This window comes from Mobula hypostoma, chromosome 5, assembly GCF_963921235.1.
Source record: "Mobula hypostoma chromosome 5, sMobHyp1.1, whole genome shotgun sequence".
In the NCBI taxonomy this organism is placed as follows: Eukaryota; Metazoa; Chordata; class Chondrichthyes; order Myliobatiformes; family Myliobatidae; genus Mobula; species Mobula hypostoma.
The window spans coordinates 145,031,013-145,048,608 of record NC_086101.1 but is presented as its reverse complement, the minus strand read 5'-3'; the positions used below and the strand labels follow the sequence as shown (position 1 = coordinate 145,048,608).

The following is a 17,596-nucleotide window of genomic DNA, read 5'->3' as shown; positions in this document are numbered from 1 at the left end:
AATATTTTAATGACGATATCCAAGTTTTCAACACATTTACAGCGACTTGGTCTTCAAAGTTTATTGAGAATATAAGGATTTTATCCCTTAGCAGTTTTTTTTGGGGGGGGGGGCAGGGTAAGAAAATCAGTATACTCCATTAAATTGGAGAGTACAGTATGTTTAAAACTATTGATCCATAGAACCCAAAACAAGTAAAACCAACACACTTCCAGCACAGCTTCTTGGGTCCAGATTTCAGCATCTGCAGACTTGTATCTCCCTACATTACATGGAATTCTGCTGCATCTCATCACAGTTTATTTTACAATATGATTGCTTCACCTAATTAAAAAACAAGCAAGATATCTAGAGAGCTAAATGCATACATTTTAAATACACTTGAATAAATACAAGCTGGTTTTTTGAAATTGAAAATCTGTCGCTTATCTGGAATCGGAAAAAAAAAATTAAAATTTTCGAACTAGCAACATGATTAAAGGGTAAAAAGTTTACCATTTTCAGCATTTGCACATACAGCATACAGATACAATGCAGCACAACAAAATACTTGACTGTGTTTCAGCTCAATTATATTGGCTATTCAATTAAAATGTTATAATCATAAGCCAGTACTCCAATAACAATAAACCCTATTGAGCATTTCCTCTACTGACTTTACAGATTATTGTAGAACGTACAATTATATTGAAAGAAATCACAATTATAGAACCTTATTGGAGTTTACCATATGTGAATTTTCACAAGGACGGTCTTTTGAAGCAAAATAACCACTAAATCCAAGTGGAGCTGAAATCAACATTCTTTTGGTAATTACAACTACCAATAATCAATTCTTCAGCGGATAGAATTATACAGATACTAGCAACTCCTTCCTAGTGATTATTTAAGGCAGCTCCAGTGACTAAAGCAGTCTCAGACTAAATAGTTTAATGTCAACAGAGTACTAAACAGTATAAAATGTCACTAGATTTGTACTTGATTCGCATGCATCTTAAACTTGGTTGAAATGTTCAGTTTGGTTGGATGGGAATTAAAAAGAAGATTAGTATCTAATTTTGAATTCTTTAGTCTTATTTCCTTCAGTACTCCATTAAGCCCAAATACCCAATTTTAACTAAAATCCAACTCTTCTTAGACTACAGTTCAGTATTCAATATCATAATTCTCTCCAGGCTAAACAAGAAGCTCAGAGACCTCAACCCTCACCCTGCCTTGTGTAGCTGGATATTGGACTTCCTGTCAGGTCGTTGGCAGGTGGTAAGAGTGGGCTCCCTCACCTCTGCACCTCTGACCCTCAACACAGGTACCCCTCAGGGCTGTGTGCTAAGCCCCCTCCTTTACTCTCTGTATACCCATGACTGTGTCTCCACCCACAGCTCCAATCTGCTAATAAAATTTGCTGATGACACTACACTGATTGGCCTAATCTCAAATAATAATGAGGCAGCCTTCAAAGAGGAAGTCATCACCCTGACACAGTGGTGTCAAGAAAACAATCTCTCTCTCAAAATTGCAAAAACAAAGAAGCTGGTTGTGGACTACAGGAGGAATAAAGACAGGCTAACCCCTACTGACATCAATAGATCTGGGGTTGAGAGAGTGAACAGCTTTAAGTTTCTCGGCGGTTGAAGGAGTTTGGTATGGGCCCCCGAATCCTAAGAATTTTTTATAGGGGCACAGCTGAGAGCATCCTGACTGACTGCATCACTGCAGTACGGGAACTGTACTTCCCTCAATCGCAGGACTCTGCAGACAGTGGTGCATACAGCCCAGCGCATCTGTAGATGTGAACTTCCCACTATTCAGGACATTTACAAAGGCAGGTGTGTAAAAATAGCCCAAAGGATCATTGGGTTATTTGGGGGGGGGGGGGGAGAAAGACAATGAGAACAACGGTATGAGGGAGGGAGGGAGGGAGGGAACATCGGAGGGAGACACAAGGAATGACTGAGATGACTAGTTCCTAGCTGGGGAAGAGGAATACACTCACTGGCCACTTGACTGGGTACACCTGTAGACCTGCTTGTTAATGCAAATATCTAATCAACCAATCACATGGCAGCAACTCAATGCATACAAGCATGCAGACATGGTCAACAGGTTCAGTTATTGTTCAGTCCAAACATCAGAATGGGGAAGAAATATAATCTAAGTGACTTTGACCGTGGAATGACTGTTGGTGCCATACAGGGTAGTTTGAGTATCTCAGCAATTGCTCATCTCCTGGGATTTTCACACACAACAATCTAGAGTTTACAGAGAATGGTGTGAAAAGCAAAAAAAAAATCCAGTGAATGCAGTTGTGGGCAAGAACACCTTGTTATGAGAGGTTAGAGAATGACCAGACTGGTTCAAGCTTACAGAAAGATGACAGTAATTCAAATAACCACGCATTACAGAAGAGCATCACTGAATGCACAACATGTTGAAACTATGGCAGCAGAAGACGATGCTGGGCTCCACTCCTGTGTCTAATAAAGTGGCTAATTAGTGTAGTAGGGAGCAAAATGGAATTAAATTACACAGATGACCCTGCATCTCTCACTGAGTTGAAAATACCAGAATGAAGAGTATGTTTTGTGCTGAGTGCTGAATGCCCAAGAAAGGACCAAGTGAAACTTGGGCTTAATTGTTGGAAAATAGTCAATAGTTTTTTTCCTCCTCTGTAAAATGTGGAGAGTACAGAGGCTGAGAATTAACTCAGACCCACAGCAATCCTTCAACATTATTCCCCCTACCACTTCTCAGTGACCTTTCAGGCTTGAAATAGACATGGAAAAAAATATCCAGAACTTTTCATCTTAAGAATTCCCTCAACAGTTTGAACATATTTTTTTTTACAAAAGAGCCCTGAAGTAAGCGAAGAGCTCTTCTTCATTTTTCAAATTTCAGGCAGCAGATCTGTATGCACAGAAATAAAGACCGGAAATTAAGAATGAAAATATCTTTTCATTGCCTCCAGATTATATCTAATAAATAAAACAAATTATATATTCTTTTTGCAATGAATCCAATTAATTTTGGATATACAGCCCACTTCAAATACAACACATCAGATTAAGTACCACCATGTAAAGAGAGTTTAGACTGGAAAAATACCACAACGTATGTTACAATAACTCTCATATCAAAACCTTTTAAATGCAAACTTACCGGCAAAGGCTTGGCGACACCAATTCTAACTTTGCCTCCTGATGCACCTTTCAATGCCTGAACAGCTTCTTCGAGAGTTGCATTCTCCAGATTAATACTGTTGACAAACATGAGTCGGTCCCCTGGAAGAAGTCTACCATCTTGCTCAGCCACACCATTTGGTACTAATGATCGAATCACAATGACTGTCCGAAGTGGGTCAACTGGATCCTGTGATTGTAGATGTAAAAATAGTATCAAAGTGAAAAAGACTCCTTTTAATTTAAATCTCTAGTTACTTAACCAGATGTAGTACTTGCTTTCAAGTACTTCTCTCTATAATTTACATTTTTTTGATAAAAGGAATACACAATTAAAACTAATTATTTAAAACTTGGAAGGTCCTGCCATACAACTCTGAAGGGAAGATTATAATTACTCACCTGATAATCCAAAATGCTGAAACCAAGCCCAGAACTACCTTTTTCTAATTCTATGTTTTGGATTTCATCTTCCCACATAGCCAGGTGAGATCCTTGCACATCCACACAACTTTCCTCTCTGTCCAGGTCAACCACAGCACTGTTATCTGCCTCAGAGGCGGCTGTGAATTCATTATCAACCTGCATCTGTAAAAATATGAATTTTATTTATTGAAGTAACGTTCAGAAAGAATTTGATGGAGTGGCACATAATAAGTTACCAATAGGGCAGTACAGTGGCACATCAGGTAGAGCTGCTGCTTCACAGCACTAGAGACCCAAATTCAGTCCTGACCATGGGTGTGGAGTTCATACATTCTACCTACAACCACCCAAGTTTCTTCCAGCTGCCCCGATTTTTCCTACATTCCAAAGATGTGCAGGCTGATAGGCTAATTGACCATGATAAATTGCCCTTCATGGGTAGATGAGTGGTAAAATGTGGGTTGATGATTTAAGGAGAATAAAAAGCGGGATACTTGGAGGAGCAGTGTGTAATGGGCCTGACAGACTAACATATAAAAGACTTTAGAATAGAATAGGCAATGACAATATCGATATAAACTCAAACAAGGGAAAATCTGCAAATACTGGAATTCCAAACAACACAGAACTCAGCAGGCCAGGTAGCATCTATGGAAAAAAGTGCAGTCTATGTTGCGGGCAGAGACCCTTCATCAGGTCTGGAAATAAAGATGAGGAGTCAAAGAGTAAGAAAGTGCGGGGTTGGGGTGGGGTGGGGTGGGGTGGAGGAAGAATCACAAGGTGATAGGTGAAACTGGGTAAGGAGATTAGGTGAGAGAGGGAAATGGGAATGGGGAATGAAGGAGTGGGGGAGGGCAGCACTTTATCTCACCTTATCTCCTCACCTGCCCATCACCTCCCTCTGGTGCTCCCCCCCCTTTTCTTTCTTCCATTGCCTTCTGTCCTCACCTATCAGATTCCCCCTTCTCCAGCCCTGTATCTCTTTGGTCAATCAACTTCCTAGCTTTTTACTTCATCCCTCCCCCCCCACCCCCACCCTCCCTCCCAGTTTTATCTATCACCCTGTGGTTCTTCCTCCCCTCCCCCGCCCCCACTTTCTTATTCTGACTCAAGTTTTTCTCCAGTCCTGATGAAGGGTCTCGGCCTGAAATGTTAACTGTACTCTTTTCCATGGATGCCACCTGGTCTGCTGAGTTCATCCAGCATTTTGCATGTATTGATATAAGCTTCTCTTAAGGACACAACTGTTGCAGTTTGAACTGGGGCAGAGGTCCCCAACCTCTGGGCCGCGGACCGATACATTGCCGCGAAGCATGCAGGGGTGCAGTGGTGGCCAGAACACACACAGCACATCTTTAAGAAAAAAGCCGAAATAAGCAAGCTAATTAATTAGGTGCAGCTCGGCACGTAAATGTTAGCCCAGATCAGAGGCGTGTGCCAATTTCTGTGCTGTATTATGATGATGATGATAAATTAATAATCACTGGGTCATGTTCATCTATTTTATCCATAACCTGTGATCTGCAGTCAAAATATTTATGATCTTCTTCCAATCTTGGTATTCTTCTGCTTTCTTCCATAATTTTATGATTCACCCACAAGTCTTAGTCTTCTTAATATTTCTAATCACCCTCGTGCAAACCTCTTGATCTTCAACCTGATCTCTTATCGTCTGCTCCTCCTCTGTGGCCCTATCAATCTCCCCACGAAGCCTCCAATTACTTCTTTTTCCTCTACACTCCATGAATGTAGCTTGTTGCTGTAAGTTTACTGACTCATGTAACAAGGAAGCAGAGACAGAAGAGTCCTAATCATTTTGACTGAAATTACTTTTTAAATTTAAAATAGACCGGCCGGGCTTCTGAAGCCTTGGGAAGCATGGATTTCAATTAAAGCTTTGGCAAAAAGGTAAATGTTTTCAAAAGCTGATGGGATTTAATTTAAAGAGATCATAGTTAAGAAGAGGTCCAATTTTTTTTTTAAGTAAAGAAAGATTTTGGAAGAGTGAACAGTGAGGTGTCAAGGATAGCTTAACCTCAAAACACATACACTGCCTGAAACATGATTGCACTTCCTTACAGATACCATGTAAAATAGTGCTACAAAGACAGGTGATCACTTGGCAGAGCATCTGTGCTCAGACCACAGGGGTATCCTGAGCTTCCTTTCGAATGCCATAATCATTCCCAATTCCACTCCTATTCTAACCTGTCTGCAGCCTCCTCCACTGCCGTAGTGCACCAAATGAAAACTGGAGGAACATCTTATTTTCTGTGTGGACACCTTGCAATTTACTGGAGTCAACAGTAAATTTTCCAGCTTCAGGTAAAATGCTCTCTCATAGTTTTCCATTATTATGCTTAACATACCTATCTCAACAATCAGTATTCATGCTCCATTACCACCTCATCTGTCTCTCTCCATATAGTCTTTACTCTCACTACACCCTTCGGCTCTGTTTGGGAAACCAATTGTAACCCCATCCAGTTCTGAGGAAGGGGCCCCAATCTGAAACTTTACTGAGCTTCTTTCACTGATGCTGTTGCACTGGTTGAGTTCACCCAGCCTTTTCTGTTTAGGACTATAAGTTCTGTGTGGACCTATGCTGCATCTCACATGATCCAACACAAAGATTCCAGTGGAGATGGATTCAGTATTAATTTAAATCACTCTCAGATGAGAAATAAATAGAAATCAATACCTGCAAAAATTCTTTGTCACTGACTGCTTCCCCTTGATCTCTATTCCAATCCAGAGGTACTGATGAAGGAAGAAATTCTAACACCTAGAAAACAATTCCAACTTTTGCATTTGATTTTTTATTTTTACCAGCAAACCTTAGATATAATTTCTTAATGCAAAACTCTTCCATGCCATTGTAGTTTTAAAATACTAAGTAGAAACTTGGAGAAGGCTGGGCAGCTAGATTTTTTGGAGCAAAATTTTCTTTACATTTACAGAGGTTTTGTGAATAGATTGCAGCCAGGGAGTTGAACACGGTGACAAAAATGGTGGGATATAAGAAGGGAACATCAAACACAGAAGCGCACGGCACAGTACAGGCCTTTCAGTCCATGAAGTTGTGCCAAATTTTTTTACCTATCGGTGTTTATTTACCAAGGTTTCAATCTAACCTTTCCCTCCCACATAACTCTCCACGTAAGTGCCTATCCACAAGTCTCTTAAGTATTCTTAATATATCCACCTCTACCACTACCTATAGCAGCACCTTCCACGCACCTACCACTCTCTGTGTAAAGTAAAAACTGCCTCTGACATCACCTATACTTTACTCCAATCACCTTAAAATTCTGTCCTCTCATATGAGCCAGTTCTGCCCTGAGAAAATGACTCTGGCTGTCCACTCTATCCATGCCTCCAATCATCTTGTATATCCGTATCAAGTTACCTCTCATCCTCCTCCGTTCCAAAGAAAAAAGCCGAACAAAACCAAACAAAGAAATACAGTCTAAGGGACTGACCGTGGAATGAAAAAAGCCGAACAAAACCAAACAAAGAAATACAGTCTAAGGGACTGACCGTGGAATGATTATTGGTACAAGACTGGGTGGTTTGAATATCTCAGAAACTGCTGATCTTCTGGTATTTTCAAGCAAAACAGTTTCCAGAGTTCACAGCGGATGATGCAAAAAAACAAGAAAACATACAGCAAGCGGCAGTTCTGTGGGTGAAAATGCCTTGTTAATGAGAGAGGTCAGCGCACAATGGCCAAACTGGTTCAAGCTGACAGAATGGCGACAGTAATTTTGTGAGTATTGTGAGTTGAGGAGCAACAAATCAGCAAGAGGCAGTGCGTAATAATAGCGCCCTTTCAGTCAGGTCCACGTTCGAGATTTAAAAGGCAGAGCTTCGCAGCAGTTTTCTGAGTAGGACAATCAACGTCAGAGGTAGGTAAAAAGAGGTACACAGCTTTTAGTCAAATAGGTAATCAAAATTTTAAAGGCAGAGCTTCACGGCAGTTTCTCTCAGTTGAGAAGCGACCATATAGCAAGGGGAATTCATTAGAAAGGGCCAATGAAAATAGCAGAGATGCAAACGGTGCAACCATTCTTGTGAGTTTGCAAGTGATTACAGTGTCTTTGGATCATCAGGCTTGGGTGAGGAAAAGTATCTTGCAAGATGCTCTCTTTCTGTTCTTATTCGTTCATTCCTCATCTGTTAGGGCATAGTAGTTTAGTTAGAATGGCTCCAGCAGCAGTGCATTGTACTGTGCGTGAGAAGTTTGGGAGACCTCTTCAACTAATATGGGAGAATGAGGCGGTGATGGACAGTAGCTACAGCAAGATAGTTACCCCTAGGTTGCAGGAGACAAGTAACTGAATAACTGTCAAGAGGAGGAGGAGAAATGCACAGCCTGTGCAGAGTACTCCTACGGATGATCCCCTCAATAACAGGTTTAGATACAGTTGAGAGGGATAACCTACCAGGGTAAGCCATAGTGACTGGGTCTCTGGCACTCTCTTGTGCTGTTGCTCAGAAGAGTACAGAGGTGAAGAGGACTCCAGTGTTGATAGGAGATTCCAGTCAGAGAAACAGAGACGAGGTTCTGAGTGCCCGATAATACACCCGGATGGTATGTTGCCTCCCTGGTGCCAGAATTAGGGATGTCTCCATTCAGGTCTATGGCATTTTCAGGGGCAAGGCTAAGCAGATAGAAGTCTTGGTACATATTGGCACAATGACATAAGTAGACAAGGTAAGGAACTCCTGAAGAGAGATTTTAGGGAGCTAGGTAGAAAGCTGAGCAACAGGACCTCCAGAGTAGAAATCTCTGGATTGCTTCCTGCGCTATGTTCCAGTGAGGGTAAGAACTGGATGATTTGGCAGGTGAATGTGTAGCTGAAGAACTGGTGCGGGGCGGGGATTCAGATTTACAGATCATTGGGATCTCTTCTGGGGAAGGTACGACCTGTACAAAAGAGACAGGTTACACCCGAACCAAAGGGGGTTCAATATCCAGGAGGGTTTAAACTAATTTGGCAGGGGCCTGGGAACCAGGGTGATAGTGCTGAATCTGAGGTCGTTGGTTTACAAACAGAAGTGATGTGCACTAAGGAGAGGCTGCTGATAGGGCAAAATTGTAGTTAACAGGAGGAGTTGCAATGTAAAAGGTGGAGAAAATTAAAAAAGGTGAATACAGGTCTGAAAGCTTTATATTTGGATACATGTAGTATGCAGAATAAGGTAGATGAACTTGTAACACAGTTAAAGATTGGTATGTATGATGTTGCAGGCGTAATCATGGTTGAAAGATGATTATAGCTGGAAGCTTAATGCCCAAGAAAACACATTGTATCGAAAGGACAGGCAGGAAGGCAGAGGGGGTGGCAATGCTGTTGGTAAAAAGAAATGAAATCAAATCAAATCATTAGAAAGAGATAACAGAAGATCGGAAGGTGTTGAATCATGGTGGATAGAGCTAAAGAAAAGCAAGGGTAAAAAGACCCTGATGGGAGTTCTATACAGACCCCCAAAACAGTAGTAAGGATGTGGTCTACAAATTACAATGGGAGATAGAAAATCCACACCAAAAGGGCAGTGTTACAATAGTCATTGGGGATTCCAATATGCAGGTGTATTGGGAAAATTAGGTTGGTGCTGAATTCCAAGAGGGAGAATTCTAGAATGCCTACAAGATGATTTTTTTAATAGCAGCTCATAATTGAATCCACCAGGCGATCAGCTATTCTGATTTGGGTGTTGTGCAATGAACCAGAATTGATTAGAGAGCTTAAGGTAAAAGAACCCTAGGGAAAAATGATAATATGATTGAATTCATCGTGAAATATGAGAAGCTGAAGTTAGATGTATCAGAATAAAGGGATCAGAAAGGAGTTGGCTAGAATTGATTGGGAAAAAACATTGGCAGGGATGACAACACAGCAGCAATGGCTGGAATTTGTGGAAGCAATTCGGAAGGCACAGGATGTATACATCCCAAAGAAGTAGTATTCTAAAGCAAAGATGACACAACTATGGCTACCAGAGAAGTCAAAGCCAACATAAAAGCCAGAGAGGGGGCATATAATAGAGGGAAAATTAGTGGGAAGTTTGAGGATTGGGAAGCTTTTAAAAACCAACAGGCAACTAAAAAAGTTATCAGCAAGGTAACAATGGAATATGAAAGTAAGCTAGTCAATAATATTAAAGACAATACCTAATGTTTCTTCAGATACATAAAGTGTGAAAGAGAGGTGAGAGTGGATATTAGATTACTGGGAAACAATGCTAGTGATGGAGGATAAGAAAATGGCAGACGAACTGAGTAAATATTTTGCATCAGTCTTCACTGTGGAAGACACTAGTAGTATTGTAGAAGTTCCAGGTGCCAGGGTTCATGAAGTTACGTGGAGTTAGCATCAGTAGTGAGAAGGTTCTTGGGAAACTGAAAGGTCTGAAGGTAGATAAGTCACCTGGACCAGATGGTGTACAGCCAGCATTCTGAAAGAGGTGGCTGAAGATACTGTGGAGTTATTAGTAATGATCTTTCAAAAATTACTAGATTCTAGAATGGTTCCAGAAGACTGGAAAATTCCAAAGGTCACTTCACTCTTCAAGAAGGGAGAGAGGCAGAGTAAAGGAAATTATACGCCAATTAGTGTGACATCAGTGGTTGGGAAGATGATGGAGCCGACTGTTAAGGATGCGGTAAAACAGGCCATCATCAGCATGCTTTCCTCAACATCTTGCCTGACAGATCTGTTGGAATACTTTGAAGAAATAATAAGCTGGATAGACAAAGGAGAATCTGCGGGTGGTGTGTAATTGGATTTTCAGAAGATGCCACACATGAGACTGCTAAACAAGCCTGTGATTACAGCAAAGATACTGGCACGGGTAAAGCAGTGGCTGATTGGCAGGAGGAACAGAGTGGGAATAAAAGGAGCCTTTTCTGTTTGGCTGCCAATAACTAATAGTGTTCCACAAGGGTCTTGTTTGGACCTATTCTTTTTACATTATATGTCAATGATTTTAAATGATGGAGTTGATGGCTTTGTTGCAAAGTCCGCAGATGAAATGAAGATAGGTGGAAGTGCAGGTAGTTTTGAGGAAGTAGAGAGGCTACAGAAGGACTACGACAGATTATGAGAATGGGGAAAGAACTGGCAGATGAAGAGTGTCGGGAAGTGTACGGCCATGCACTTTGGTAGAACAAATGAAAGGGCTGATTATTTTCTAAATGCAAAGAAAATACAAAAAACATGAGGTGCAGAGGGACTTGGGAGTCCTGTACAGGATTCCCTCAAGGTTAATTTGCAAGTTGAGTCCATGGTGAGGAAGGTAAATACAATGTTAGCATTCATTTCAAGAGGACTAGAATACAGAAACAAAAACGTAATGTTGAGATCTTATAAAGCACTAGTGCCTCACTTGGAGTACTGTAAACAGTTTTGGGCCCCTATCTCAGAAAGGTTGCGCTGAAACTGAACAGGGTTCAATGGAGGTTATCAAAAATGATTTCAGGATTGAATTGTTTGTCATATGAAAAGTGACTCCAGGCCTGTAATCACAAAAATGATTCCACAATTAGGCCATCTGGCCCATCAAGTCTGCTCCACCATTTCATCATGGTTGATCCAATTTTCCTCTCAGCCACAATCTCCTGCCTTCCCATCCCCCTCCCCTTCCCATTCCTTCACCCCCTGACTAAACATAGAAAAACAGACAATAGGTGCAGGAGTAGACCATTCGGCCCTTCGAGCCTGCACCGCCATTCAGTATGATCATGGCTGATCATCCAACTCAGAAGCCTGTACCAGCCTTCCCTCCATACCCCCTGATCCCTTAAGCCACAAGGGCCATATCTAACTCCCTCTTAAATATAGCCAATAAACTGGCCTCAACTGTTTCCTGTGGCAGAGAATTCCACAGATTCACCACTCTCTGTGTGAAGAAGTTTTTCCTCCTCTCGGTCCTAAAAGGCTTCCCCTTTATCCTCAAACTGTGACCCCTCATTCTGGACTTCCCCAACATCAGGAACAATCTCCCTGCATCTAGCCTGTCCAATCCCTTTAGGATTTTATACGTTTCAGTAAGATCCCCCCTCAATCTTCTAAATTCCAACAAGCATAAGCCTAGTCGATCCAGTCTTTCCTCATATGAAAGTCCTGCCATTCCAGGAATCAATCTGGTGAACCTTCTTTGTACTCCCTCTAAGGCAAGAATGTCTTTCCTCAGATTAGGGGACCAAAACTCCAGGTGTGGTCTCACCAAGGCCTTGTACAACTGCAGTAGTACCTCCCTGCTCCTGTACTCGAATCCTCTTGCTATGAATGCCAGCATACCATTCGCCTTCTTCACCGCCTGCTGTACCTGCATGCCCACTTTCAATGCCTGGTGTATAATGACACCTAGGTCTCGTTGCACCTCCCCTTTTCCTAATCGGCCACCATTCAGATAATAATCTGTTTTCCTGTTTTTGCCACCAAAGTGGATAACCTAACATTTATGCACATTAATTTGCATCTGCCATGAATTTGCCCACTCACCTAACCTATCCGGCATCCTCTTAGCATCCTCCTCACAGCTAACACTGCCGCCCAGCTTCGTGTCATCCGCAAACTTGGAGATGCTGCATTTAATTCCCTCGTCTATAAGTCATTAATATATATTGTAAACAACTGGGGTCCCAGCACTGAGCCTTGCGGTACCCCACTAGTCACTGCCTGCCATTTTGAAAAGGTCCTGTTTATTCCCACTCTTTGCTTCCTGTCTGCCAACCAATTCTCTATCCACATCAGTATCTTACCCCCAATACCGTGTGCTTTAAGTTTGCACACTAATCTCCTGTGTGGGACCTTGTCAAAAGCCTTTTGAAAATCCAAATATACCACATCCACTGGTTCTCCCCTATCCACTCTAAAAGTTACATCCTCAAAAAATTCTATGAGATTCGTCAGAGATAATTTTTCTTTCACAAATCCATGCTGACTTTGTCCTATGATTTCACCGCTTTCCAAATGTTCTGTTATCACATCTTTGATAACTGACTCTAGCATTTTCCCCACCACCGATGTTAGGCTAACCGGTCTATGATTCCCCGGTTTCTCTCTCCCTCCTTTTTTAAAAAGTGGGGTTACATTAGCCACCCTCCAATCCTCAGGAACTAGTCCAGAACCTAAAGAGTTTTGAAAAATTATAACTAATGCATCCACTATTCCTTGGGCTACTTCCTTAAGCACGCTGGGACGCAGACCATCTGGCCCTGGGGATTTATCTGCCTTTAATCCCTTCAATTTACCTAACACCACTTCCCTACTAACATGTATTTCCCTCAGTTCCTCCATCTCACTGGACCCTCGGTCCCCTACTATTTCCGGAAGATTATTTATGTCTTCCTTAGTGAAGACAGAACCAAAGTAGTTATTCAATTGGTCTGCCATGTCCTTGTTCCCCATAATCAATTCACATGTTTATGTCTGTAGGGGACCTACATTTGTCTTAACCAATCTTTTTCTTTTCACATATCTATAAAAGCTTTTACAGTCAGTTTTTATCTTCCCTGCCAGCTTTCTCTCATAATCATTTTTCCCTTTCCTACTTAAGCCCTTTGTCCTCCTCTACTGGACTCTGAATTTCTCCCAATCCTCAGGTGAGCCGCTTTTTCTGGCTAATTTGTATGCTTCTTCTTTGGAATTGATACTACCCCTAATTTCCCTTGTCAGCCATGAGTGCACTACCTTACCTGATCTCTTTTGCCAAACTGGGATGAACAATTGTTGTAGTTCATCCATGTGATCTTTAAATGCTTGCCATTGCATTCCACCGTCAACCCTTTAAGTATCATTTGCCAGTCTATCTTAGCTAATTCACGTCTCATACCTTCAAAGTTACCCTTCTTTAAGTTCAGAACCTTTGTTTCTGAATTAACCACGTCACTCTCCATCTTAATGAAGAACAAGATTGCTAATCAACCCTTCCTCATTGCTCAATACCCATTCTAGAATAGCCTGCTCTCTAGTTGGTTCCTCGACATGTTGGTTCAAAAACCATCCCGCATACATTCTAAGAAATCCTCTTCCTTAGCACCCTTACCAATTTGGTTCACCCAATCTATATGTAGATTGAAGTCACCCATTATAACTGCTGTTCCTTTATTGCACGCATTTCTAATTTCTTGTTTAATGCCATCCCCAACCTCACTACTACTGTTAGGTGGCCTGTACACAACTCCCATCAGTGTTTTCTGCCCCTTAGTGTTATGCAGCTCTACCCATGTCGATTCCACATCCTCCCAGCTAATGTCCTTCCTTTCTATTGCAATAATCTCCTCTCTAACCAGCAATGCTACCCCACTTCCTTTTCTTTCATGTCTATCCCTCCTGAATATTGAATATCCCTGAATGTTGAGCTCCCATCCTTGGTCACCCTGGAGCCATGTCTCTGTGACATCATATTCATTAATAACAATCTTAGCTTTTAATTCATCCACCTTGTTACAAATGCTCCTTGCATTGACACACAAAGCCTTCAGGTTTGCTTTTACAACACTCTTAGCCCTTATACAATTATGTTGAAAAGTGGCCCTTTTTTATTTTTGCCCTGGATTTGCAGGCCTGCCACTTTTACTTTTCACCTTACTACTTTTTGCTTCTACCCTCATTTTACACCCCTCTGTCTCTCTGCACTTGTTCCCATCCCCGTTGTGAACTAATCTCATCTCTCCTAGTCTCTTTAATCTGATTCCCACCCCCAACCATTCTAGTGCAGTCACCTCAGTAGCCCTTGCAAATCTCCCTGCCAGGATATTGGTCCCCCTAGGATTCAAGTGTAACCTGTCCTTTTTGTACAGGTCACGTCTGTGTCAAAAGAGGTTCCAATGATCCAAAAATTCGAATCCCTGCCCCGTGCTCCAATCCCTCAGCCGCGCATTTATCCTCCACCTCATCGCATTCCTACTCTCACTAAAGCGTGGCACAGGCAGTAATCCCGAGATTACTACCTTTGCAGTCCTTTTTCTCAACTCCCTTCCTAACTCCCTATATTCTCCTTTCAGGACCTCTTCCCTTTTCCTACCTCTGTCATTGGTACCTATATGTACCACGACCTCTGGCTCCTCACCCTCCCACTTCAGGATATCTTGGACGCGATCAGAAATATCCCAGACCCTGGCACCAGGGAGGCAAACTACCATCCGGGTCTCTGGACTGCGTCCACAGAATCGCCTATCTGACCCCCTTTCTATCAAGTCCCCTATTACTACTGCCCTCCTCTTCCTTTCCCTACCCTTCTGAGCTACAGGGCCGGACTCAATGCCGGAGGCACGGCCACTGCCGCTTCCCCCAGGTAAGCTGTCCCCCCCAACAGTACTCAAACAGGAGTACTTATTGTCAGGGGCACAGCCACTGGGGTACTCTATAGTACCTGACTCTTCCCCTTCCCCCTCCTAACCGTGATCCACTTGTCTGCCTCCCGTGGCCCCGGTGTGACCACCTGGCTGTAACTCCTCTCTATCCACTCCTCACTCTCCCTGACCCGATGAAGGTCATCGAGCTGCAGTTCCACTTCCCTAACGTAGTCCCTTAGGAGCTGCATCTCAGCGCACCTGGCGCAGATGTGGATGTCCGGGAGTCTGGGAGACTCCATGACCACCTACATCTGGCACCCAGAACAACAAGCTGCCCTCACACTCATACTGCCCCTCTCCTCAAATAACAACAAAAAATGAATACCAAACCTTCCTCGCCTCGCCCGTTTCCGCCTAAGCCCATTGAGCCGAAGCCCTTAACAAGAATCTATCAACCTTTGTCTTAAATATACATAAAGACTTGGCCTCCACAGCTGCCTGTGGTAAAGAATTCCTCAAATTCACCACTCTCTGGCTAAAGAAATTCCTCCTCATCTCTGTTCTAAAAGGATGCCCCTCTATTCTGAGGCTTGTCTTCTGGTCTTAGACTTTCCCACCATCGGAAACATCTTCTCCGCATACTCTCTTTCAAGGCTTTTCAGCATTTGATAGGTTTCAATGAGGTCTCCCTCATTCTTGTAAAGTCCAGTGAGTACAGGCCCAGAGTCATCAAACACTCTTCATAGGACAAGTCATTCAAACCATTTAACCTTCGATAATCTTCCACACAATCCACAATACCATGAAACTTCATATCATCTGCATAACTTCTGACCTACCCTTCCACTTCCTCAGCCAAGTCATTTACAAAAATCATAAACAGCAGGGTTCCCAGAACAGATCCCTGCAGAATACCATTGGTCATTGACCTTCAGGCAGAAAATACTCCATCTGCACTATCCTCTCCCTTCTGAATCCACAGTCAAGTTTCCCAAAATCCCAATTAACTTTCCAAATGAGCCTTCCATGGGGAACCTTATCAAATGCCTTACTAAAATCCATGTACACAACATCGACTGCTCTACCTTCATCAATATGCTTTGAGATATCCTCTGAGAAATTCAATCAGGTGGTGAGTATATAGAATGATCTGCTACAAGAAGTGGTTAACGAAGATACATAAATACTTAAGAAGCACTTGGATAGGTACATGGAAAGGAGGGCCTCAGAGGGATATGAACTAACGGCCTATGTCAGTGCAATACTGCTCTTTGACCCCATAACCTCAAGGTAAGTATAGCAATTGTTACTTCAATCGATGGGCGAGGTAAGGTGCAGGAAAATGGCAAGGCTCTTTTACTTATTCAAGTTAGTTTCTCTATCTGGCTAGTATACAACTCTTTACCCATGGCTATATAGTCACCCTAAATGGATTGGCACTCAGTTCAAAAACAATTAAGACAGGAAAAAAAATGCTGGTGTTGCGTGTGACATTCACAATCTATGAATAAATTGAAATCTCAAAACACTTCATTTCTGTTAGCTTCTCAATAAACAAACTTTAACCTCTGCAATATACAGTCTGTACCCTTGCTGATGTGAATGAAACAAATCATCTCTTAATAATGCAGTCTGTTTATTTACATTACTCATAAATTACAGGACCTTTCTGTTATGTACTTTCAAATTTAAAAGGTCACAGTATACAAACTTAATTCTCCATGCAACACACATCAAAGTTGCTGGTGAACGCAGCAGGCCAGGCAGCATCTATAGGAAGAGGCGCAGTCGACGTTTCAGGCCGAGACCCTTCGTCAGGACTAACTGAAGGAAGAGTGAGTAAGGGATTTGAAAGCTGGAGGGGGAGGGGGAGATCCAAAATGATAGGAGAAGACAGGAGGGGGAGGGATGGAGCCGAGAGCTGGACAGGTGATAGGCAGAAGGGGATACGAGAGGATCATGGGACAGGAGGTCCGGGAAGAAAGACGGGGGGGGGGTGACCCAGAGGATGGGCAAGAGGTATATTCAGAGGGACAGAGGGAGAAAAAGGAGAGTGAGAGAAAGAATGTGTGCATAAAAAAGAGTAACAGATGGGGTACGAGGGGGAGGTGGGGCCTAGCGGAAGTTAGAGAAGTCAATGTTCATGCCATCAGGTTGGAGGCTACCCATACGGAATATAAGGTGTTGTTCCTCCAACCTGAGTGTGGCTTCATCTTTACAGTAGAGGAGGCCGTGGATAGACATGTCAGAATGGGAATGGGATGTGGAATTAAAATGTGTGGCCACTGGGAGATCCTGCTTTCTCTGGCGGACAGAGCGTAGATGTTCAGCGAAGCGGTCTCCCAGTCTGCGTCGGGTCTCACCAATATATAAAAGGCCACATCAGGAGCACCGGATGCAGTATATCACCCCAGTCGACTCACAGGTGAAGTGATGCCTCACCTGGAAGGACTGTTTGGGGCCCTGAATGGTGGTAAGGGAGGAAGTGTAAGGGCATGTGTAGCACTTGTTCCGCTTACACGGATAAGTACCAGGAGGGAGATCAGTGGGGAGGGATGGGGGGGACGAATGGACAAGGGAGTTGTGTAGGGAGCGATCCCTGCGGAATGCAGAGAGAGGGGGGGAGGGAAAGATATGCTTAGTGGTGGGATCCCGTTGGAGGTGGCGGAAGTTATGGAGAATAATA

General features: G+C 42.8%; 1 protein-coding gene across 12 annotated transcripts in view; it reads right to left on the bottom strand.

The window, feature by feature from the left end:
- The window catches only part of LOC134347066 (multiple PDZ domain protein), a 234,251-nt gene that overhangs the window by 148,217 nt on the left and 68,438 nt on the right, over positions 1 to 17,596 (bottom strand). For 10 of the 12 annotated variants that reach the window (XM_063049149.1, XM_063049152.1, XM_063049156.1 and 7 more), the window contains 3 exons: positions 6,304 to 6,387; positions 3,579 to 3,764; positions 3,157 to 3,366 (listed from right to left, as the gene is read on the bottom strand). In XM_063049149.1, the coding sequence (XP_062905219.1) occupies positions 3,157 to 3,366; positions 3,579 to 3,764; positions 6,304 to 6,387 (480 nt within the window). The remainder of the gene's footprint in view (positions 1 to 3,156; positions 3,367 to 3,578; positions 3,765 to 6,303; positions 6,388 to 17,596) is intronic. The other 2 variants (XM_063049154.1, XM_063049155.1) reach the window with 1 other exon arrangement.